Here is a 24,551-nt window from a genome sequence, read left to right on the forward strand (position 1 = left end):
CGGATATATCCTGATCACTTCACAGCTAGGCAGAAACCATGTATCAGACAAGTCAAAAAAAAAAATAACCCCATGGATGAGAGGCTCCGTGCAGGTTCAGAACTGCGGCCGGTTCTAGTGGGCATGCCACTCTCCTTCTAGAAGGGCACGCATGGTCCCTGGAATGCAGTTAGAAAGAATGGGCAGCAACGGGAAAAGCCCAGCATCGACAACAGTCAGGCGCACGAGGATGGGGAACTGGGGCTCTTGGCTAAGCTCGAAAAGGGTGTGATGATTTGCACATTGTGACAAATATAACTGTACAAAGTACACTGCCATTCACAGGAAAACTGCGAGAGAACTCTTCGCACAACTGTATATACCTTTACCAAAAGAAGTGCACTCTGATGGGTTCAGAACCCCGGATGCACATTGCTGAAAATCTGCAAGGCTATATAACTTCTGGGGTTCTTCGGTTAGGTGGTTTCATTTCATCAAGCCTGCAAAATCTAGTACTCTTTGGCCTTCTTCCGCAGCTCACTTAGCTCCTTCTCAATCTCAATGTCTTTGAAAGGGCTGCCTGATTTGCTGCCCGTGGTTCTACCTGGAGGAAGTTCGCCTTTCTGTAGGTGACATGAAACATAGTCATGTATTTATATAGGGAACAGACGGAATAACAAAGGCATATCACATTCACTTTTGTATTTACAGTTGGCTAGCCAGGTTATGGTCTAATTTTTGCATATCCAACTACTCCTATGTGTTTTGGTGCACATCCCAACAGGAAGGGAACATGATCAAAAGCAGACATAATCTCAATTTCAACTTTAAAACCACTATAATTCCGAGTCCAAAACGACGAGACATACCAAAGAGCTCCCGGACAGTTCTTTTCGCATTTGTGCAAGATCATCATCCACCGATGTAGTCTCGAGCATCGCAAACTGTGGACAAAAAAGAAATTTACTGCGGGTCAGATCTTATTACCACAATGAATATCTTTAGAAGTTACTACGCACGCTCCAGATTTACCTTTCCTTCTAGATCATCAGCTCCTAATTGACCAAGTGCCTCAGCTTGGGATTCCATAGTCATAACTGACAGCACAAAACATGTAGCTATTGGTAAGAATAAAATGTACAAATAATTTGTCACGAGAAATCACTGGTCGGCTCGCTGATAACACGCCCGGTAAGAGAAACTAGTGGCACATGTAATTTCCCGACCAACAGAAGACACATAACATTCACTACACAAGCAAGAAGATTATAACATAATTTACAAAGGTCATACATATAACAACACAAATAGGAGATGATACAACATGTCAATCAAAATATTCATCATAAAACGCTAGATTCTGTTGAAATCATCAGCCTATGTGCAAGTGGCCAAACTATCCACTGCTTGAAAACTAGATATGTAATGTAACCACAAATGATTTTTGGCAACAGCAAAAAAAGTTCCAGATGCATTTTGATGATACAGCGGCTGGCAATTGTGACAACTTATGGAGGGAAAAAAAACACCACTACCTAGTTCTAATTGCTACCTGATGCATTTGAATATTAGGCCACTGATAGTTTGACATATTTTGAGGTTCGAGTCTCTACCGAGTCATTAAGGTTGCTGATTGAGTACTCCGGGAATGTATTCGGTGCACCAACACTTGTGGTGCTACCGGTGCACCAGATGCCGTAGAACATTTTAAAAGATCAGAAAAAAAATCTAGCAAATTAATACAACATCAATGAATGTTGTCACAAAATTTCATGTCAAATTTAAAACATTTCTTGAGATACAAAAATGACAAATTTGGTATCAATGTGATAATGGGCCAAATCTAAAGCCCAACTTATGTTATCTACTATTCAGTGCTGAATTTGTCTCTCTCTTTTTTAGCCATGCTTCGAATTTTGACTTGAAATTTTGTGACAATCTACATTGATGTTGTGTGAATGTGCTGAATTTTTTTCATAATTTTTTGAACATCTTAAAATGTGCAATATGAGTTCGGTGCACCGGTAGCACCACAAGCACCAGTGCACCAGATATTCTCCATGAGTACTCTAGCATCTTTTGAGCTTGCATCTGGCCTATGCCCATATCAGTTCATACTAACTATGCAAATAAGAGGGTACTTAACAAAATAAATAACACTAGTAGGAGAAAACCACTAACGAGGGAATACCTTTCTCCTCCATCTTCTCAAATGCTGATAGGGCACTACTTGTATTTACATTCCCCAGCATTTCACTCACTTTTGTTGCGGTCCTAAAGAAAAATCAAGGCCAATTATCACATTAACGAAACTACTCCCTCCGTTCCGAATTACTTGTCGCAGGTATGGATATATCTAGATGTATTTTAGTTCTAGCTACATCCATTTCTGCGACGAGTAATTTGGAACGGAGGGAGTATGAAGCAATGGGCGCCGAGACAGAACCAACAAATGAATGATGCATACTTCGCTGATTGAGCACGGGCTTTTAGGGTATCCTTTTTCTGCTTGGCCTCTGCTATCTTGCTCTCAAGAAGCTACAGAATGACATATACATGTTTAAAAAAAGTTGAAAATAAAGCCAAAAATACAAATAGATAGTGTTCGCCCTGTGACACACATGGTCCCAGAAAAATACAAATTTGTATTCAGGACAAGAGCATTCCTGCTGTTAAAACTAACAAACTCACCCTGGTATTTGAAACAAGATTGTCAACGACACTCTTCTGCTGATCAAGCTGGGCCTTTAAGGAGCTTGCGTTTTCCTAAGCACACAAACACGTAACAAGACTGTAACATGAATTTAGCATACGAATTAACACAAGTTGACATAAGATGTATATAGCACATACATGTATAATGCAAACATTCAATAGGATTTGTTTCTAATAGCAAGTTGCATGTACACTTTAGTAACGGTGTGACTGGGCAGACATTTGATCCAGCACACTAGACCTACATGATACTTACAGCATATGATTTACGCCGTTTAAGGGCTTCACGAGCAAGTTCCTCTTCGCCCTTTTGAAGAGCAAGTTGAGCCCTCCGGTACCTACATTTAAGAAAAATGGCATCGAGTGTAAAACAAACAGATGACAGGGGTAAATGTAAGCTTTTAGTTTCCCGTGACATTAACATTACCAATCAGCATCAGCTTGTTCGGCAGCTTTGTACTTGTTCTCGAGCCGCTTTTGAGATGCCAAGACCTTCCCCCAAAAAAAAAACATGTTATCAGGTTGAATGCAAAAGAATATTGTACAATAGGCTTGTATTTCCATTTTACATCTATATGCATAGAGATCCAAACAAACAACCTGACAATACAAGAGGCAGCCAACTGTAACTGGTGAAATTTTAGGATTAACAGTAAACACAACAAACCTGTGCAGTGGCTTGCCGCATCTTTATTAAATCATCATTCATCTCCAAGACCGCTTGATCTAGGATCTTCTCAGGGTCTTCAAATGAACTCAGAATTGCATTTGCATAGGACTAGAAAAACCAACAAGGCACAAGCACTTAGTTAAATAAACACAAAACTATGCTACTGTGTAACGAAGTATTGACTGAAATGGCCTTACTCACCCTGACAACCCTAGTTAGTCTATCAAAGAGGTTACTCCGTATGGCGTTGCACTTAAATCTGTTGACATTTGATTGGCGTACTTGCACAGCTCGAAGAGAAACTGCAGAGGATGTAGCCAATTAGAGGTCATCAACATGGCCATTGGCTCATCGTTAAATAACTACAATATGCACTTCCATATGCTCTCTACTGCAACCATATTAATGTATGTTACCAGCATCAGTGACTGTCTGAGCATGTAAGCTAAGAAGATTAAGAGACATGATAAAATGTAAATATCTGGCATGCTTTAATAGTACATGCTATAGTTTGTAGTTGGAACCGCAAATTAGCATGGAATGGCTTCAATGAACATGCTATTGGAGATTTGGAGGTCAACCCGGCTCGTTTCAGAGCAAGTTCCACAACCATAAAGAAACAATAATCACAATCTCCCAAACCTTCGGCCTATCAACCTTCCAATTTGGACCTCTACGCTAGCATAGGTGTACTAACTATAAACTAGCTAACCGAATCCACAGCTACAAGTTTATTACAGCAATCTCTGCCACAAAGCACATGAAAGACGAGGGCGCAGGGCACGAGCTCGAGAAACGCACCGCTGCCGTTGAGGAAGGAGGTCCGGAGGGCGGCCGGGCGGAAGCTTGCGGTGGCGGGCGGCGTCGCGAGCCTGAGGCTCGTCGGCGGGGCCCTGATCTCCATCGATTCGGGGCGTAGCGGAGGACCAGATGGAGAGAGGAACCCTAGAGTTGCAGACCCTGGAATTTCAGAACCTGTGAACCGATGGACGAGGCAAAGAGGAGAACGTGGAGGGGAAGCGTACCTGGAGCTCCTGTGGCCGGAGATGGGATGGTTGGGGCTCGGGGTCGCCGGAGACTGGCGGCGCGGCTCGGACAGCGGCTTGGGTCGATTTCAAGGTTTGTTTGGTGAATCGGCTGCGGAACGGGGGCGTTGTCGCAAAAGTGGCTGAGCCCTCTCCACCGCCCCGATCTGGACGGTGCACGCTAGATCGGACGGCACACGGGCTCGCTCGGTGTGCGCCGGTGCATCACGCAGTGTTTTTTTTTTATTTGACATCATGCATCACGCAGTGAAGTCACTGCTTCAAAAAGTTCTACCTTTATACGGGAATCGGATCCTCTAACATTGTGAAGGAAAGTTGATGATCTACTGTGTTCAGTTATAATAGTTAAAATGACTTAAATTAATCAGATCCTTCTTTTTATCCATATGATTATAGCTAAAATGACTTAAATTAATTTGCAAATTGATGATCTACTGTGTTCAGTTATAATAGTTACATACAAACAAATTGATGGTGAAATAAAATTAATTTTAAATTATTTATATCTGCAGTAAATACCAACAGTAAACAACCGACTAATTACCTACTAACAGTCCATAACTTTCCTTATTCATTTTACACTAGACAAACACTGTAGCGCGGTGACTTTCCTTCACAATGTTAGAGGATCGGCAAAGACCCGCTTGAATGAAAATGCCAAGCCTGGGCCTGGCATGATGGCCCAGAAGAAGACATTGCCTTAGCATTTTGTACACATTTCTCTAAAAAATAAAAGCATTTTTAGAGACATTAATTTTATCATTTTAAAAAAGTGGATGAATTATATAGAACTTGGAGGAAAACTTCAATGAGAGGTATGGCAGATCATGAGAGAGGTGAACACCCTGTCTTGAACGCCCTGACAACTGGCTTTGGCGTATTTGACTTTTTGCCATATGAACGGAGAGAGAATAACACTGAAGCTCACAACTTGATGTGGTCCATGATTTGCAACACTACTGGAAGCCATGTTTGATTGGGTGATCTACCCCCCCCCCCCTTCCTCCTATTTTATGATACACACTGAAGGTTTTTTTATTTGCCCAAACAAGATTATGTTGGTTTCACATTTTATGCTTGAATATGGGAACCACCATTAGATAGCTTAATCCTTTATAACACTATGCTCCCTAGTTTTAAAGAGCCTACATTTAATTGAAGTCTTCAATTAAAATTGGGTCACCCAATTTTGACCGGGTTAACAATTTCTCGAAGCACTCTCATTCAATTCTTTTATATTATACACTATGCGTTCTATAACACTATGCTCCTTAGTTTTAAAGAGCCCACATACAATTGAACTCTCCAATTAAAATTGGGTCACCCGAATTGAGTTGTTCAATTTATAATTGGGTCACCCAATTTTGATCAGATCAACAAATTCTCAAGGAGCTCTTCCATTTAATTCTTTTATTGTCCTATGTTCCCTAATTTTGAAGCTTTTTCATGCAATTGCGGTATTCAATTTTGGATTTGGTATACGATTTTGACCGGGCCAATGATTTTTCAAATCAATTAGCAACAACCGGCCTATAAAAACACATCAATTCCACACACCCTCCCACCACTAGAAAAAGAAGTGTCGCCATGTGATATTGTACATCAATATAGTAAATGCAGCTAGCCACATAGAAATTTTCCCACATAAATATACGTTGGTTAGCAGATAGCACAAAACCACACCACCAAAAGGCCCATGGAATCACCTTATTATAAAAAATAAATAAAATACACTCCATCATCTCCCCCACCAGCCAGACTAAATATTCCTTTTATCAGCACCAAAATATAAGGGGTATTAGTTTTTTGAAAAGTCAAATTTCTTTAACTTTGAGCAAGATCAGAACAAAAAATATCGCATCCATAATATTAAAAAAATGGGAATTCATTTCATGATGAATCTAATCATATGGAGTTGATATTATGGATTTTGATATACTTCTCTATAAAATTGATCAAACTTAAAAGGTTAGACTTTCCAGAAAAATAATACTCCTACCCCTTATATTTTGAAACATAGGTATGATGTGCAGCGAAGTTTTGGTTCTTGAGCTCATGCACCCGCATAAACAAAATGCAAAAGTACGGATTAACAATAAACGTGTTCACATGTTCTAGTTGTGTGCAAATTTTCAAGGAGAAATGACATTGATGTTGCTGCATAAAAAATATAGTGGTACGAAAAAAGCTTATTTTTGAAAGTTGTTTAAAGCGCCTTTTTTTTCTCAGACCACCACAAATGTTATTTCTTGACCAATTTTCGTACAGTCAAAACAAGCACACACGTTAGAAACCAAAAAAACAGCATTTTATTTTATTTGCTTGACATTTTCCTTGATTGTATTGTCCATCCAGGAGCACATGAGCTCAGGCTCAGAATTGAATTTCTGTTAAAAGGTCGAACTATATTGCACACTAAGAGGATGTTATGTAAGGTCGAATTATATTGCACAAGTCAAAAATACAGTGCAAACCAAGCATTGACCTCCTGTTAAAAATACAATCGCACCTCTGGCCAAAGTACATGATTTTCAGACCAATTAGTCGCTTTGGGCAGTGGCTTTACATTCTCTGTTTGGTGACCTGTGAGGTATAAACGAAAACTCAGTGATTTTCAAGTAGTCGAGGCGGAGATAGCCACGTCCGAGGGACAGGAAGGCGTCGCGCCGATGGACTAGAGGAGCGAACGTTTTGCTCCTGATAGTTGCCGTTTTTCACGTAACAGTCAAATACGGTGGTTCGATTCAACCTGCACAGATTAACGCGACGTCTGTTATCCGATCCCATCCTCCCCTGTTGACCAGGACAGTCGTTGCTCTCTCTCGAGTGCTAACCATGCTCCTCTATAAATACCGGAGCAAACAAGAGTATACGCAGCTGGAAGGCGGCTTCGATCGGTTAGAGATTAGAAACTTTGGAAAGAGAATCATGGCGGCGATGAGCATGAAGACGACGATGGCGTTAGCGCCGCTCTTGTGCCTGGCCGTGGCCGCGTCGCTGGGCGGCGTGGAGGCGAGGAAGCACCCGGGGAAGGAGACCCTGGGGTACTACGAGCTGCGCCGGGGCGAGTTCTCCATGGTCGTCACCAACTGGGGCGCCACCATCCTCTCCGTCAGGCTCCCCGACAAGAATGGTACTGGCTGCTCTTAGTACGTATTCCCTTGATTTTGTTTCTTGTTAAGATGGAGATGCTGATCTATGCATCCATGGTTAATTGGCAGGGCGCATCGACGACGTCGTTCTTGGGTACAAGACCATCGGAGGTTACGTGGTGCGTTGCTTGATCTTGAACTTTTGCTTAACCTCGGTGGTGGTGGTGCCGCCGACATTGATTGATTAGTTCGTTTGATCCTTCCCTTTTTCTTGATTGCCGTAGAATGACACCACCTACTTCGGCGCGCTGGTGGGGCGGGTGGCGAACCGGATCGCCGGCGGGCGGTTCACGATCAAGAACCACCCCTACCACACCTACACCAACGACGGCAACAACACGCTCCACGGCGGCCACCGCGGCTTCAACCAGGTGTTCTGGTCGGTGCGGGAGCGGGCCACCGGCGCCTTCCCCTACATCACCTTCTACTACCGCAGCGGCGACGGCGAGGAGGGCTTCCCGGGCGCGCTGGACGTGCTCGTCACCTACAAGATCGACGGCGACTACTCGTACAGCGTCACCATGTACGCCCGGCCGGTCGACAAGCCGACGCCCGTGAACCTGGCGCAGCACACGTACTGGAACCTGCGCGGGCACGGGCGGGGCACCGTCCTCGACCACTCCGTCCAGATCTTCGCGTCCGCCGTCACCCCCGTCGGCGGCGACCTCATCCCCACGGGCGCCGTGACGCCCGTCGCCGGCACGCCCTTCGACTTCCGCGCCCCGGCGGCGCCCGGCGCGCGCATCGCGGAGGTGGAGGGGGGCTACGACATCAACTACGTGCTGGACGGGCGCGACGCGGACGGGCAGGGGGTGCGCAAGGTGGCGGTGGTGAGCGAGGCCACGTCCGGGCGGGTGATGGAGCTGTGGGGCGACCAGCCCGGCGTGCAGTTCTACACGGGAAACTTCCTCAAGGGCGACGAGGGCAAGGGCGGCGCCGTGTACGAGAAGCACGGCGGGCTGTGCCTGGAGACGCAGGACTTCCCCGACGCCGTGCACAACCCCAAGTTCCCCACCGAGATCTACCGCGCGGGCCAGGTGTACAAGCACTACATGCTCTACAAGTTCTCGATCGCCGGCAAGTAGCCGGGATCCGATCCGTCCGGCCGGCAACAAGTTTTTTATGTTAGTAGTAGTACGTAGCAGTAGCTAGAGAGGATACTTTGACTTGGAATCATGCATGTTGCCGGTGGAATGAATAAACATTACGTTACGGCCGGTGAGGCTCCCCTCATGTCATGTCTCGCTCGCTCGTCCTCCCGTGTGCTCGGCCTTGTTGCCGATTCGGGGAGCTCGTCATCGCGCCCTGCTTGGTGTCTAGGACCGTGTCCTCCTCTGTTCAGAGATGGGCATCCATATTTTAGAATGCACGTCAATTGTACTTCCCCTCGGATATGGATGTATCTACAAATAAAATACGTCTAGGTACATCTATTTCTGCGACAAGTAATTCCAAACGGAGGGAGTATCTCGCACTGCCTACTATCTTCGTCTCCCTAATCTAGTATTACCACCTATGTCAATGGCTCATCCGGTCACAATCTCCCTTCTACTGCCACCCCGGCACACTTTGAATTTAAAGCACACAATTGTGCAGCTGTGTATATGTGAAGATTCCAAAACAGAAAAAGAAAACCGTATGTAAGAGGCTATCGATATCCATCTAGCCTTTGCACGGCAGTAGGGGCGAAAAGAAAAAACCGAAGACATAGAAAGCTAATATTGGTCTAGAAAAAGTAAAAGTGGAGAAATCATAAGCTCACAAAATGGACCTGAAGGCTGAATATATAGTAGAAATCACATCAAAAAAGAAAGTGTGCCTCTTGAACAACTTATGATGAATAACAATATTAAGCAAATCGGTAGTTAAATGCTCGAATAACCAACTTTCCTGAGTATATTTTATCAACGTTTATATTTCACACCATCCTTTGCATAGAGCATTCGTCTTCGCCCAATATTGATGGGTCGATATGGCTTGGCAGCACTTGTAAGAAGATTTAGTATTATCAAATAGTATACGGTGATGGATTAGGTAGGACACCTGGTCGAATATTTTATTTCCATGTACTTTCTATTTTATTGGAGGAAGGAGATGTGACGTCGGACAATAAAATTGAAAAAGTCTGAGAAACAATAAAACGACAATAGGTGGGGAAGTTTTGTGCCAGAAGAATATGATGGGGCCCGGACGGCCTAAGCGACCACCTTACAAGGGCGCTTACGGCCTGTGGGTAGGTGGCTCCGGTGCTCGATGATCTAAATATTCAGTGAAACCTCCACACTAATTATCGAGCATTTTTTCGCCGCCACCACATCGCATTTCTAGGCAATCTTCGTTTTCAACCCTCATCTAGTACTCTCCCGGAGGGGGATCATCTCCGTCATCATCGACATCGATTCCCGTGCTCTAGATAATGAGTGCTATGATAAAGCTAATGGTCATTCCTATGATGAGTGGGTAGCTAAAATCTCAGGGAGAAAATTTTCTTCGGTCTTGCTATTCAAAAAAATGACGCACTTGATGAAAGTATTGCTTTTTATGGTGACACTACGTCTATTATCACTATTGAGGATGATTATGTTATGCCTGCTACTTATTATACTGTTCTTGATTGGGGAGACAATTATGATACTCCTTATGGCATACAAAATTTATATGGTGCAAATGATGAATTTTTTATTGATGACGATGGTTGCAATAGATGAAAATGGGTTTGGAGAGGTCAGTTCTTTAGCTAGTGTTGACCCCACCATTTTGGAGAGTGTTATTATTTATCTTGATGATTGCAATTGGATTTTGGAGATCCGCATGCACATGAAGCAATAGTTATATAAGAACTAAAACACACAAACACATAACAAACAAATCAAGTCGACTCAGCTAGGGATCACAGTGTGGTTGCAGAGAGGAGAATATAGTTGTGGATGATGGGGAGGACAAATTCCGTTGCGCCGTGGTATGGGCCCCACAATTCAGAGGTGTTAGGCGATAAGGAAAAGCATATGAGGTGGTTGAGGATCGGGAGAAAGGATACGAGGAGGCGGGTTTGGCGCAGCACCTCCCTATGCATCACATGCAAATAGACATTCCTTGTTTGTTTGATCAACCATGAACACTAAGGGCAATGTCCGAATGGGATGATAAGCAGGAGGCGGCATAGTCCAGAGACATTCGATGGGGATGATTCACAAAGTGATATTTGGAGTTTGAGTAGATCCCTATAATGGCATTGTCAAGTAGTAGCACATGCAACAACAAAAGGGGGTCGATGAGGCGGGGAACTTGAGTTGTCTTCCTTTTTTGTGGTAAACTTTCAACCTATTAATCTTCAATCATGACAGTACAACGAATACCAGAAATAACGAAAAATACATCCAAATCCGTAGAACACCTAGCGACGACTAAAAGCATTGAAGCGAGTCGAAGACGCACCGCCTTCATCGCCCTCCCTCGCCAAGCCGGACAAAACTTGTTGTGATAGAGAGTTGGAAGTCATCGTGTTAAGGCCCCCAAAAAACTAGTGCACCAGAACAGCAACCGCCGCCGATGAAGAGAAGTATGGATCGAAAGGATTTAACATGAAGATATACGTACATAGTCAAAGGAAGACAAGATCTGAGCAGATCCACCAAAGATGATCACGGACCGAATCCTCGCGTGATCCATCGAAGACACACCTCCACACGCCCTCTGACGATGCTAGACACATCATCGGGACGGTGGCTAGGCGGGAAAAACCTTATTCCATTTTCGGGGAGCCGACACCATCTCGCCTTCTAGAATAGGACACAAACTCTAGCAAAATTCAAAGAAACACCTAAAAACGGAGCCTTCCCGCCAGTACGGGCCGGGATCCACCGCGTCCCATGACCCTAAGGCCACAGGAGACGAGGCACATCGACGGCGTTGCCGACAGAAGGCAGGAACCCTAGTCGTTTTTCCCTTGGAAGAAGAGACAAACGGACGAAGAGACACGTGAAGAAGTTGATGCTGTCACCGGTGGCAGAACGATAAAGAGAAGAGAGTACTCAGGAGAAGATGTGAGGTGAGCAGAATGTCCACGCACGGGATGTGTCGCGAGATGTTTTTGGTGAGCGGACATGATATAGGTTTGGGAATGATTTTTTTTCGTATATAATCATAACACATGTCGAGTTAAAGTTTATTTAGTAGACCAAAAAATGATGACGTGATGCACTCTTTTGCTTTACCCAACCACATTAATTTGTCACATTTTCCAGTAGTACATTCAAACATCTCCACAAAAGATCTTATCAAAACCACAACACGAACATGTTAATTTTGGGGACGCCGCACAATCCGCACGGATATCTTCTCCCATACGACAACCGAGAAATCTCCCATCTCCCAGAGTAGAAACAGCGCAACTGGCCGCAGAAAATCTCCGCACGCACCCAATTAATGTCTCCTCCCCGCTCGCACGTCGCCCGCGCCGCCTCTGCTTCCCGCCCATGAACCAACTCCATGGACCCGTCGCACAGGTAACCACAGCCAGCCCACCACACGGGACCCACATGCCGCTCCCCAGCCTCGAACACCGGCTCCACCTACGAAACCAGCGCCATGGAACTTCCCGCCAGTGCTCTCCCCCAACCCGCGCGCGAGCTACTAAACCCACGCCCCACCCCCACCCCATTCGCAACACACATCCCAGTAGTCCTCCTAGCCGCCGTCGCTTCGAACCCGGGAAGAAAACCCTACCGGCCTAGCCCCACACGCCGGCGCGGCGGCGAACCCCGGCCGATCGGCGCCGATGAGAGGGGGGAGGCGCGGGACGGGGAAAGTGCGGCGGGGAGGCGGCGCCGCCGCCGCTCGGCCGCCGCCGGACGAGCGCGCCGCCGACGTCCAGGTCATCGAACTCAGCGATGGTGAGTGATACGGGGCGCATGTGCGTGAACTCTTGCCTTTTTATTTCTCCTGCATTTCGGTTTAGATCGGGCGTCCAGGCGATTTTAGCTTGAGGTTTCGCCGGATTCACGTAGCTGTAGGTTGTTGGTCGGAACTTTAGGCGAGCTTCCGAGTAACTCGTTTGGTCGGGGTTGGAAATGACCGGCATTTGCCATGCATATGCGCGCACCGGTCGATTTCGTTTTCGAGAGCGCATCGATTGGTATTTTTCCCGATCCGAAACAAATTGCCCCCCAATCTTGTGAGTTGGATTTTTCTTCGCTTTTTTTTGTGGGACAACATCTTTTTCTTCGGTCAGTTTGCAGCGTCGAACTGTTGATCACTGTGTCAGATGCGAAATTTCGTTCGGATTATCACTTTCTTTTTGCAATTTTATTTTACAGATGAGGTGAAGTCAGCAACGCAGACAAAACCACCGGAAGGTGTGACTAGAAGTTCAAATCTCTCCTGATCGATCGTCTCTTGAGGCGCGAACACGAAGCCCCATTCACGTTCTATACATCAACTAACTCCCTGTTTCTGTTTACAACTGATGACTGCATCGTAGTTTCCGCAAAGAACCTCGGGCGTCTCAGGAAGCGAACAGCCGCCGGTGGTGCTGCAACTTCTGAGTTGCATGAGGACGAGGTGCAGGCTGCTGATGTCATGCCGAGCAATGGTGAAGGTACGAGTGTTGGGAGGAACACTCATATCTCTTTTGAGTTATTTTGTTAAATGTCCCTAGTGTGTGAGAAATTAATGGGGACCCAGTGCGAGACTAAAAATTAGACCATGAATGTAGAAATAATGAAAACATTGGTTTTACTTATTACCACTGCACATTTTCTGTCAACAAATTATAACCTGCCAAAAGGTTCATCTTGGAACTATTAACTGAAATGTGCCGTCCTTTTAGCACGAGGCAGTGGCACATGAGGATGAAATGTCCCATCCTTCCAGCATCATGGTTCTAAGATTAGAGCAATATGGCTTCTTTACACTATTCATTGGCAGAGGGAACACCTAGAGTTAGGTTTATGCGATTAATTTATTCCTTGATGGGCTGGATTGGGAGTTTTAAGTAGGGTAAAAGAGACATGTGAGGTGGAGAAACTATATCTAACATGAGATATTTCTCATCAAGTTATTTGATCTTTTAATGTCGAAGCTTTGCTAGTTTGTATTTTTATAGCTCATTAATTGTTCAGTTAAAAATAGTAAGTAGTATTTCCACTAGTCAAGAAAAAATTGGGGCCTCCAAGATTTTCGGGCCCCTGTGCACCAGCTGCACCTGTACATGCCCAAATACAGGCTGAATCTTTTTCATATGTTTGCATTTCTGTTGCAAGTGACATTCGATTCACTGATGTATAATTTGGTAGAATTATGTGCCTACATACATAAACGGAGTTAAATTTTCTATGCAACTGCAGCAATTCTTATCCAGATTTGTTTATTTTTGCATCATTATAAATTTTAACCCACCAAAATCTGCAGCCAAGATCTTCTTTTTGCCTATTAACGCAGAGACTTTCTAGCCTCTTGAAGTGACTGTAAACTTCTTTAATCTATTTTTAATAAGATAAGATATTTATCATAATTACACATAGCTAGATGTATTTGCAAACAGCGAGGATGGTAAGAGAGTGAGCTATTTACAGTTCTGAAACTTAAAAATGTATAAATTAGAGTGAAGTTGTTACATATGCCTTCTTTTTGTTAATTCGAAATGGTGTTTCACATGTATTACAAGGTTACAATTTGTTTTACAATTTTGACTCACGATATTAGTTTGAACTTATTTCACTGCAGGTGGGCAACTGTCGCCTCCATGTAGAAGGTCCAAACGCCTACAGAGAGAACGAACTGAAAAGCAAGAATTGAGTAGCAGGGAGAGTCAGCATGATGTATTTGTGAACAGTGAGGATGGTAAGAGTGAGTTGCTTTCAGTTTTGTAGCTTGAAGATGTATGAATTAGAGTGAAGTTGTCATGTATGTCTTGATATGTAAATTCCAAATGGTGTGTCAGAGTCCAAAATGTTGGTTCGACGAAGGAGGCCAAACCACCTCAGAAAGAGATTTACATCCGAGTATTTCAGTGGTGAATGGAATGAAGACAAATATATATCGCGGAGCAGCTCTGATGATGGTATGCTCAAGTGTTAACTTTTTGTGTGCTAAATTTGTCAAAATGTTGTCTTAACCAACCAAAATACTCCCTACAAAATGATACAGCCATATAACCATTGTTCTGTGGCAAATAATTTAAAGTTTGCATTGTGCAGATGATGATCACTTGCCCCCCCAGCGAAGGTCAAAGCGTCTTTGGCACAGAATGGGAACTAGCAAAGATGCATACAACGGCGATTCTGATAGTGACACTGTAGATAGTAAGTGGGCATACTTTGTGATCAATATTTTTGTTTACATTTTGTTACCATGATTCTCCCTTTTCTGTGTGTTTTGCTTCATAAACTCTCCATATGCATTTTTCTGGAGTAAATTGAGCAGCCTTTTGGAAGCATTTCTCTTCTTTTGAAAAAACTAAGTCGGATAACCAAGGATCCTTATAAGATGATACGATGGAGGACCATGCTTGCTTATTGTCTTTGTTTCATTGCACAATAAATTTCATGATTTGGTTTTGAATTCGCTCAAACTTGTAACCTTCACTTACTTCCCATATCATTTGATCAGATGCCCCCTCTTGATTAGACTTAAGTTCTTATGAACACACCCACATAGTGGATTAAGCACTACCACATCTTTTCAAATCATGTAATTTGTATTTATTCTGTGCACCCATATAGTAATTTGTATTTATTCTGTGCCAATTAGGTGATCATGTGCCATACAAAATTTTCTCCAACATTAAATTTTACTTTTGAAATCACCACAGATCATAGGAAGGCAATTCCATGCAGAAGAATGTCAAAGCGCCTACAGCAGAAACAGAAGGCTGATCATGTTTCAGATGTAAATTCACAAAAAATAGTCTGTTAACTCCTGCTCTTCATGAAGTAATAAATCTTTCCTGTTCATTTTTAGGAGAATTGCACTAAAGCTTCTCTGTGCATGTTGCCAACGTCTAAATCTTCAGGATCAGGTATAAATAAGTTATTGATTTGTTGAAAACCGTCAGTTTATTGCCCTTGCGGTGGGTTTTACGGTGCCAATATTATGCACAATTAGTATCTTTTTTATAAAGGGCATTTTTATTAACTCAAAACGTAGTATCAAGCGGATACAAAGCATGATGAGCAACACCCAACCTCTGCATAACTAAGATGCACAAAGCCAAACACTTACAAACTGACAAAAGATAAAAAAATCGGACATATTGACAACAGTAGAGTCATATAGGACCTACACTGCGCCACCAGTAAATGCACAGTTGGTACTTGACAGCCAACTCATCACTGAAATTTCTAAAACTCTTGTATAACTATTACTATATGTGTCTGTATATGCATGTACCATTCATGAATTAATGTTCTCCAGTGAAAACTAAACAGTGGATGTTGCAGCCATACCAACTTAATTATGCTTGCTGTAGCTTGCCGCTGTGACAGTGCAGACTCACGTTCATGCATTTTTTCTGCCTTTTAATGACCTGTCGGGTACCTGTGTGCTTGTTGCGAGGTTAATATAACATGAACTTTCTGTTTTGTACCAGATGATGAGCTATTGCGTAGCACTGTAAAACTTTGCAAAAGCGCTTCTAGTGGACCTACTTGCTCAATATGTAAGGTATATGTTATTTCTGTGAGGAATTTTGTAAGGTTTGCTTGAGCTGTTTTTTTTCATCACCTTGTATCCGTCAATCTTATGTGATTTTTTTGTGCACAGAGTGGAGCCGGCAGCTGTCTTCTGATCCAGTGCCAGAACACAAGCTGTTCTCGTAGCTTCCACACCTTCTGTCTTAGTCCTCTGATGCAGGATAGTAGAGGCACTTTGGAATGTCCTCTCTGCAAAATCGACCAAGCATCCTTGGCTAAGGGGACGGAAGTATATGCCTTAAAAAAGGTCCAAACACTTGTTGGTTGCAGACGGGTAATTCTTCAGGAGTCAGATTTCCAGTATCAAATGCTCGTGAAATGGCAATCACTTTCTCATCATCACGACTGCTGGGTTTGTTTTTCTCCTTGCCACATTCTTGTTTATTGTAGCTGCCTTGGCATTGCTGTCGGCCCCTATTGCCACATACTTATGTATCGGCATGTCTCGTTAGCTACATATATTTCCTTTGTTAGAATGGTTTTCGTCTATGTGATGTCAGTACAATCAATGTGAAATTTGTAATTATTTTACTGAACATCTGGATTTTACATGCTCTAGGTTCCACTTGATTGGCTTCGTGTTTTTGAGCCTCAACGAGCACGAACCTACATAAGCAAGAATACGTAAGCCCCTTGCCTTCTATAATTGCTGCTATTATTCTTTCGTCAGATCTGAAGCTGTCCTTTTGATGCCAATTATCTAGTTGGTCCATGTAGGCAAAGTTTTCTTCATTGACGTGTTATGAACTATGTATCTATGTAATCTTTGAACAGTCAAACAAGTATTCCTTTTACATGCAGTTTAAGTCTGCTATCTACTGATTTGTTTTCTCCTTCTGGTTACTCTATAAGACCTGAATGAATAACGAACTGTAATGAACTCACACTTGCCATTTAAAAAAAAATTGCCCTGTGTTCTTAACTGGTACCACTTCTTTTGAATGCTCTCTCATATTCTTTCTTATGATTATACAAACTTATTGCAACAGCTTACCTAAAGAGGCATACTCGGAGGATCAAAGGAAACCTGAATGGCTTGAAGTAGATCGTGCCATTGCATGCCGCCGGAAGTTTGGTTATGATGGTTTATGTGACGTCCTGGCTAGTTTTGATAATAATGAAGATTTTGAGGGACACGAGTTCCTCGTGAAATGGAAAGGACTTGACTATTGTGATGCCACATGGGAGTCGTATTTCACGGAAGGCGTGCCATCAGCTGTTTCTATGCTTGTCCAAAGGCATAAAAATACTGTACGAAGCCCGATGAACATTGATGTGATGGTCCCAGAAAATGTACTATACAATTACCAGGTTCAGGGGTTACAATGGATTCTTGACAATTTCAAATCTAGGAGGAGCGTTATTCTTGCTGGTATGTTCATGAACTGTAAAGTCAAAATCGACGCATTGTATGTTATACTATTATTTCAGTATATATGACCCAAGTATTATTCAAATATTGTTGCAAGGGCTTCTTACATATTTTTTTGAGATAACAAAAGTTTTGCATCTTAATGCATTTTAATACATACGGAGTTTTTATGTACAATGATTATTATGTACTGCCTCCGTCTCAAAATTCTTGTCTTAGATTTGTGTAGATACGGATGTACCTAATACTAAAACATGACTTGATACATCCGTACTTAGACAAATCTAAGACAAGAATTTTGGGACAGAGGGAGTACAAATTTATCGCGATGGAATCTGGCACTCTGTCCATCCGGAATTAGTTGACACTCAAACGGATGTATCTGATTCATCAGTTTGAGCATCAACTAATTCCGGACGGAGGCAGTATTAACTTTGGTTCCTTCTGTAATAACCCGGTCTGAAGAGATACTTTTACTTTTCTTACCAAAGACATCGATGTAGGGTGTTACTTGTGAATTACTGCATGCATATGTCTTGGAAGAAGCTTCTTGGCGTAATTCTTGATTGTTCTTTTCTCATTTATATTGTAAAGACAATAACGGAAATTTTTCCTTTTCTTTTTCTATTTTTAGATGAAATGGGTCTTGGCAAAACTGTCCAAGTTGTTTGCTTTCTCAACCGCATAATCAAAGGAAGTCTGACCACATCTCCTGCATTGGTCATTGTTCCCAAGAGCATCCTACTGCAATGGGAAAAGGTTTGTATAACCTTCATGATCTTCTGCCATAGTATCCTGAACGTTTGTAGTGAAGGAGCTCAAATCATTGTCCTTAACTCTTCATACTGTGTCAAATGTAATTTCTGGATGCATGTTCTCTGTATTAGGAATTTGATCGCTGGGCACATGATCTTAGTATTGTTGTTTACCAAGGAGATAAGGACTCCAGAAAGTGTATTCAAGCTCATGAACTGTACTCTTCCAAAGGAAGACTCTGTTTGATGCTCTAGTGACAAGTTATGAGATTGTCCAAATTGATAAAGCAGTTCTAAAAAAGATTAAGTGGTCAACGATTGTCAGTAAGTTTTTTTTAGCTGCATCGAGGTTATCTAGTCTTAATTTGTCTCTGTTATTAGCCTGAAAGTTAACATTTCTGCTGTCGTACATCACCTCCCTTTCGCTTCAGTTGATGAGGCTCACAGATTGAAGACGCTTGATTGTAATCTTGCATCCTGCCTATTGAAATATAGCTCAGATTTCCGGTTGCTACTTACAGTAAGTCTTCCATACCCTAGCCCTAGGTGTACTTTTGCCTAATTTGAGAAGTAATGATTTGTCCCATCTGGTCTAATTCTGGGAATTCCATCTGTGTCATGCAAACTATTACACCCTGTTTACCTCAGATCCTTGGAAGTTTGTACTTTAGCCGTGATGTATATTGTGTACCATAAGGGCTCACTCATATTTTGTGATATCATTGATTTGGATGTGTGCATACCAGCTTGGTACCATTGACTTCCTTGTTTTTAGAAAGAGCTCTGTCAAAAAATTTCATCAGAAAGAGGTCTATAGACTTTTGAGGGAATGAATCATTTGCCTACTGTAGTTGTTTAGGAGCAAATATTTCAACTCCACACAGCCCGTAGGCATTTCGGAATAGTTATCTTAAATAGTAAGCTTTATAAAGTTATTCCCCAGTCCTATGATTCCATAGACCAAATAAAATGTTATTTGAGGCATATATAGCTTATAGTACTTCTCATTGAAATGCATTTTAATTGCCCTTTTCTGGAATGATCTGATCATGTGGTTGGACCTTGTTCCTCTTTCTCTTCGCCGTACAGGGACCATTCCAAAATAACGTCCTGGAGTTGTTTTCATTGCTTCATTATATTGATCCAAATGAGTTCTCTGACCCAAAGGATGATCTGTTGTTCTCACCAATTGAATCTGAGCGTGGTCTGACAATAGATGAAAAAATCGCCCGCATTCCTGAGATTTTAAAGCCTAGGTGATTTTTCTGTCTAATGATGAAGTTATATACTTTGTTTATTTCATAACTTGGATGTGGCTCTTAGTTCTTTCATGTTTGGTTTGCTAGGATGTTGAGGAGATTGAAAGCTGATGTGCTAAAAGATTCTATGCCAACAAAGAAGTGGGTAGAAGTTCCGTGTGCACTTACAGATTCTCAGAGAGATCTTTACATTAATATTCTAGAGAAGAACTACTCAAAGTTGAACAGTGCTATTCAGGATGGTCAGTCAAAGAGTTTTCACTTGCATTTATCGTTAGTTTATATGTACTTTTCTAGTTTGTCTTAATCTGCATCAAATTCTCTTGATAAAGCTGGTTTCTGCTAATGTTATTCTCGACCATGCATATAAATGTGTGCCACTTTGTATTAGAGAACACTCGGAGAAGTTGTTTAGTACAATGCCACTAGTGTCAGCGACAAACAATCAAAAGAGAACTTATAGCAACAAAAACAGGGCTACAAGAAAGCAAAAACTAGGCTACAGAACAGCAAAACCTGGCTAGTCAGTTCTGGGTGTCTAGCATGCAACAGTCACTTCCTGTGATCCCTAGTGCTAGTGAAGCCGCCATAAGTTTGTCTCTGTCGACGACTTGTAGTCCAGCCTCCACCTGTAAAATACGCAGGTGTTGCAATGCCTCCAGGTGGCTGGTTTGTGCTAACATTATGGCATTATGCGTGGGAAGTTTAAATATAGGAGAGCATTTTTTGCAAAGCGAGTGATATCTGTCCAATGCAACTTCTTTAGGCCTTCAATTTAGCATGGCCTTCTAGTGGTACGTGCTTTTACCACCAGTCACTTAATTGCAACACTACTAGAAAAATGGGGTCATCCCACGAAAATCTTGGAAGCTCACCAACTATACTTGGATTGATCTATGCCTAAACTTAAATGGCACATACACTTCAAGCTTAGATTTTCTGATCAGCAAATTACAATGGCAAAGAACAAATTTCAGGGCACTCACCGACAGCATTTTTGACTTGTGGAACTTGCTTGCCTTGAAGTATTATCTGTATTACCATTTTCTCATGGAGTATCTCTGAGTGGTGGGAACCAAGTTATCTAACTTCACAGAATGTTCTTATAATTGGGCTTATGTACTTGTGCTAGCCAAGTAGTATTTACATTGGGGCTGACAGATTTGTGTGCACCTTTTCAGGTAGGAAGCGTTCTCTGAACAACGTACTAATGGAACTGCGAAAATGCTGCAATCATCCGGTAGATTTTGCATCCATTTAGTTGTTGAAGGCTACATCTACTTCCCTTGAATCTTTCTTGCCATAAACTTGTGGAATTCCATGTGTCTTGATATTTTATGATAAGGAACATTTTGACAAAGATTTGTGTGAGGTGGCGATATAACATATTTAGTGCAGTGTGTCATGCATTTGAATTCTGCATTCTGTAGTATGTTTTGATGCAAACTAATAGATTTTAACTTCAAGTCTCGCTTCTCCTGCTAATTTGTTTCACCTTCTCCAGTATTTGTTTACAGGATCGGATGTTAAACAACATGCAGGAGAAGATGTTCTCCAATCACTAGTTTCTGCATCAGGGAAACTTCAACTCTTACAGAAGGTGCCTTGACCTACTACTACTGCATCCTATCTAGCGTTGCTCGCTTATTTGTTCCATATGTTTTGTTCTTGGATGTAATAATCGTCAATTCTTAATCTGCAGTTGCTCCCAAAATTGAAAGAGAGAGGGAACCGTGTATTGATTTTCTCCCAGATGACGAAGATGCTTGATATTCTTGAGGACTTCCTTTCTTTCCTGGGATACACATATGCACGGTATGTTTCATTAATCAGACCTATTCAATCTTCTGATGGATATATGGTTCCATTTATCCTATCCTACAGTGATGCTCAATATTTCTTCAGTCGTTTCAGAGTATAGCTGACATTTTTTCTCTTTCTTCTTTTGACTTAATATATCTGTGTTGGCGTGCAGCATTGATGGATAGACAGCACTCTCTGAGAGGCAGGAGAGCATAAAAGAATACAACAACACTGAAAGTGAAACATTTATTTTCTTGATGTCAACTCGTGCTGGTGGTATAGGTATTGACCTGGTATGAATTCTAATACTCACAGCCTCATCTGTTTTTATTTCTTCCACTTTATGGAACTGGACTAACATTATTCACTATTATGGCAGCCTGGTGCTGATAGAGTAATTATATATGGTGAGTGGTTTTTAGTTATCTGCTTCATTCACCTTAAATCCTCTTGGCACTTATTTTTCCTTTGTGTGTTCAGATCCAGACTTCAATCCATTTATGGACTTGCAAGCACAGTCCAGGGCTCACCGGATTGGCCAGACCCGACCGGTGGTTGTTTACCAGCTTATTACAAAATGTTCTGTTGAAGCGAAGATATTGCAGAAGTCTAAGCAGAAGTTGGCCATTGAAAATATTTTAATGAACTCTTCCAAGAAGCCGCCAAGTGCAGATGAGCTGAAGTCCATTCTACTACATGGAGCCAAGATAATTCAGGACAAAAAGGAGATTAAAGCTGTATCAATCCATTATGACGACGAGGCCATTGAGAATCTCCTCAAGCTAGATCCTTCGAGCGATGAGATGTGCACTTCAGAGTGCAACGGCTATCTTGGCGGCATCGAGAGCTTTCCTCATGGTTCCGAGGACGTAGTACCTCCCTCCCCCAAGGTTGACGATTTAAAAGTATTCAAGCCTGCCACTCCCAAGGTGGATCTTGGCCGCGGGAGAAGGCAGAGGAACCTCGTGAAGTATTTCGAGGAGACGGACAATGAAGACAGTGATGACATGTACGCTCCAGAGGCTTCCTCCGAGTCCAGTAGCTCTTCCTCTGATGATGAAACAGATGAAGAAATTCCTGAAGTAGCACGCGCTAGAACTGAAGTAGACATGGAAGCTGAAACAGTGAGCGTTGTGAAGCCAGAAGTAGCTCCCGTTCCAGCCCCTCTTCCTCAGAGTCAGAGTCCGGCAGCTCTTCCTCAGATGAAACGGAAGAGGTTAAGCCTATTGTAGCAGGCGTGAAGTCTCAAGCGTCCGGCAGCTCTTCCTTGGAGTCCGGTAGCTCTTCCTCAGAGTCAGAGTCTGGCGGCTCTTCCTAGGATGATGAAACCGAAGAGGTTAAGTCTGTTGTAGCACCTGACAGTTGATGCAGAAACTCAGGCTAGTCGTCCATTCCTTTTGTATAGGATTATCTATATAACTGCGTAAGTAGAATTATGTGGCTGATTTATATGCCGACTTTTGGGGCATCTGCCCATGTATGGTGAGAACTGACGAGTGATGACACCTTTATTACCTTATTTATTATGGTTGTTGATATATAGCTAGTACGTAAGAATTATGAGTGATGGCATCTACTCCCTCCGTTCTGAATTACTTGGCGCGGGTATGGATGTGTCTAGATGTATTTTAGTTTTAGATACATTCATTTCTGTGACGAGTAATTTAGAACGGAGGGAGTATATATTACCTTGTTATAAGAATTATGGTTCCTGATACTGTCTGGTAACACCTGGCATTTGCACATTTTTCTCTCCTGATGAGGAAATGCAGAAGTTGTCTCCATGCATTGCTGACATGGCTAATACTCCCAATCTACAACTCCCAACTTTCTAAGGAGCAAATTCCGGGCGTTTGTTGAAGTAAACTCATGATGATGGATTGTGTGATGCTGAAGACTGCGGCATTTCTATACCTCCAAATCCACCAAACGGTGGGCATGAAGTCCTTCCCGGACTGGTGGTCTCGCCATGGATCTGGCCATGCAAGGACCTTATGCATAAGGCTTGTGAAAAGAGGGCAACTGGAGCAGAGGCGACCCACCAGGACCAATGTCTGTCCCTTTGGGTTCGGCGGCGGCGATGCTTTGCTGTTACTCAATTTTGAGATGTCGTGTTGAGCTCATGTGCCTTAGGTCGGCGTCGTCTTCAGGCTCATGCCCGACAGCGAGGCCTTGCCATTTGTAGTGGACTCGTGTTTTTTTTCAATGCGGTTTACCCTATTCGGTTCATTCCTTGATCTGCTTGTAGAAGAGATTCACCACTGCCTTGTATTGTTTGGCATTGTGGCTTCATTTATAATGGGAGGCGAAATCTATTTCAACAATGGTCTCTTCTGATTTGTCAACACCTCGGCGGGTGTTGTAGTCCCCTCCACGACGCCAGTTCAACCCCCAAGACCTTGACAGTGTTGTACCAAGATTTATGAAGTAGTGAGCGTCGTTAGTCCAATGCAGACACCAATGCGGATAATTAAATAGTCTCCAAATATTCGGATCTGGTAGCCTGGACATTTTTACCATCCAACGATGATCATCAAAATTGTTTGGACTTACGTCCGAAATCCCACAAATCAGAACCAAACCTAGGGAGGTTTGGGGGAGTCAGGATATTCATCACGTCGGATTCCGATACCCCCGGCCAACCAAAATACCCTATCCGGAGCCTTTTTCACCCCCACTCCGTCCCTCCCCATGTGCTCCGTATCTGCACCCTCATAGACTGCCGCCACCGTTGTACCACCCCGGCCACAGTTCAAGCCTTGCCGGACCTTCCCCACCCCACCTACGCACTTGCCCACCTTGGACTAAGCCGCCGTTCCACCCCGGATCGGGCCGCAGCCCAGGTATCCTCCGCCCTTTGTGGATGTCGGCCATGGCAGACACTACGCCCGGCAAGTGTTCAGTCAAATGTCGTTTCTAATATTCTTGATGTTATCATTGTTTACTTTGAAACAAACACAGTGGCAATGTACTCGGTGGAAGGGGGAGGGTGATCTGTTGTGTGAGGCATGGTTGCAATTTTTTGTTGATAGCTTACCAAGATGACCACTTGGTGTGCGAGGCATGGTTGGGCATAAGTGTGGAGTTTCAAGGCATGAAGCAAACTGCCG

The 24,551-nt window shown here is 43.0% G+C and overlaps 3 protein-coding genes across 4 annotated transcripts; 2 read left to right on the top strand and 1 right to left on the bottom strand.

The window, feature by feature from the left end:
• Positions 1-251: 251 nt before the first annotated feature.
• LOC125545603 (probable membrane-associated 30 kDa protein, chloroplastic) lies at positions 252-4,533 on the bottom strand. Of its 2 annotated transcripts, none has more exons than XM_048709619.1 (12): positions 4,390-4,533; positions 4,166-4,309; positions 3,566-3,666; positions 3,362-3,472; positions 3,122-3,186; positions 2,951-3,032; positions 2,671-2,745; positions 2,447-2,517; positions 2,171-2,253; positions 1,012-1,076; positions 849-923; positions 252-602 (listed from the first exon to the last, which is right to left on the bottom strand). In XM_048709619.1, the coding sequence occupies exons 2-12, from the start codon at positions 4,266-4,268 to the stop codon at positions 489-491; spliced, it is 945 nt and encodes a 314-aa protein (XP_048565576.1). In that variant the 5' UTR covers positions 4,269-4,309; positions 4,390-4,533; the 3' UTR covers positions 252-488. The 2 variants fall into 2 exon arrangements, with proteins under 2 accessions (XP_048565576.1, XP_048565575.1); XM_048709618.1 differs by having other exon boundaries at positions 4,166-4,324.
• Positions 4,534-7,302: 2,769 nt separating this feature from the next.
• LOC125548940 (galactose mutarotase-like) lies at positions 7,303-8,781 on the top strand. Its single transcript, XM_048712455.1, has 3 exons — positions 7,303-7,543; positions 7,632-7,681; positions 7,787-8,781. Exons 1-3 carry the CDS (start codon positions 7,339-7,341, stop codon positions 8,645-8,647), a joined length of 1,116 nt encoding a protein of 371 aa, XP_048568412.1. The 5' UTR covers positions 7,303-7,338; the 3' UTR covers positions 8,648-8,781.
• Positions 8,782-12,243: 3,462 nt separating this feature from the next.
• Positions 12,244-22,979, top strand: LOC125545604 (chromodomain-helicase-DNA-binding protein 3-like). Its single transcript, XM_048709620.1, is given in 25 exon segments — positions 12,244-12,454; positions 12,878-12,916; positions 13,042-13,158; positions 14,286-14,402; positions 14,503-14,622; positions 14,759-14,863; positions 15,373-15,449; positions 15,522-15,579; positions 16,150-16,223; positions 16,323-16,604; positions 16,812-16,876; positions 17,242-17,624; positions 18,259-18,383; positions 18,512-18,605; positions 18,608-18,703; positions 18,811-18,899; positions 19,469-19,635; positions 19,726-19,880; positions 20,820-20,878; positions 21,143-21,238; positions 21,341-21,453; positions 21,614-21,734; positions 21,821-21,848; positions 21,922-22,606; positions 22,608-22,979. Coding segments are annotated over 25 exon segments (3,420 nt in total). The 5' UTR covers positions 12,244-12,339; the 3' UTR covers positions 22,648-22,979.
• Positions 22,980-24,551: the final 1,572 nt, after the last annotated feature.

The sequence above is a fragment of the Triticum urartu genome, chromosome 3 (assembly GCF_003073215.2).
Source record: "Triticum urartu cultivar G1812 chromosome 3, Tu2.1, whole genome shotgun sequence".
Lineage (NCBI taxonomy): Eukaryota > Viridiplantae > Streptophyta > Magnoliopsida > Poales > Poaceae > Triticum > Triticum urartu.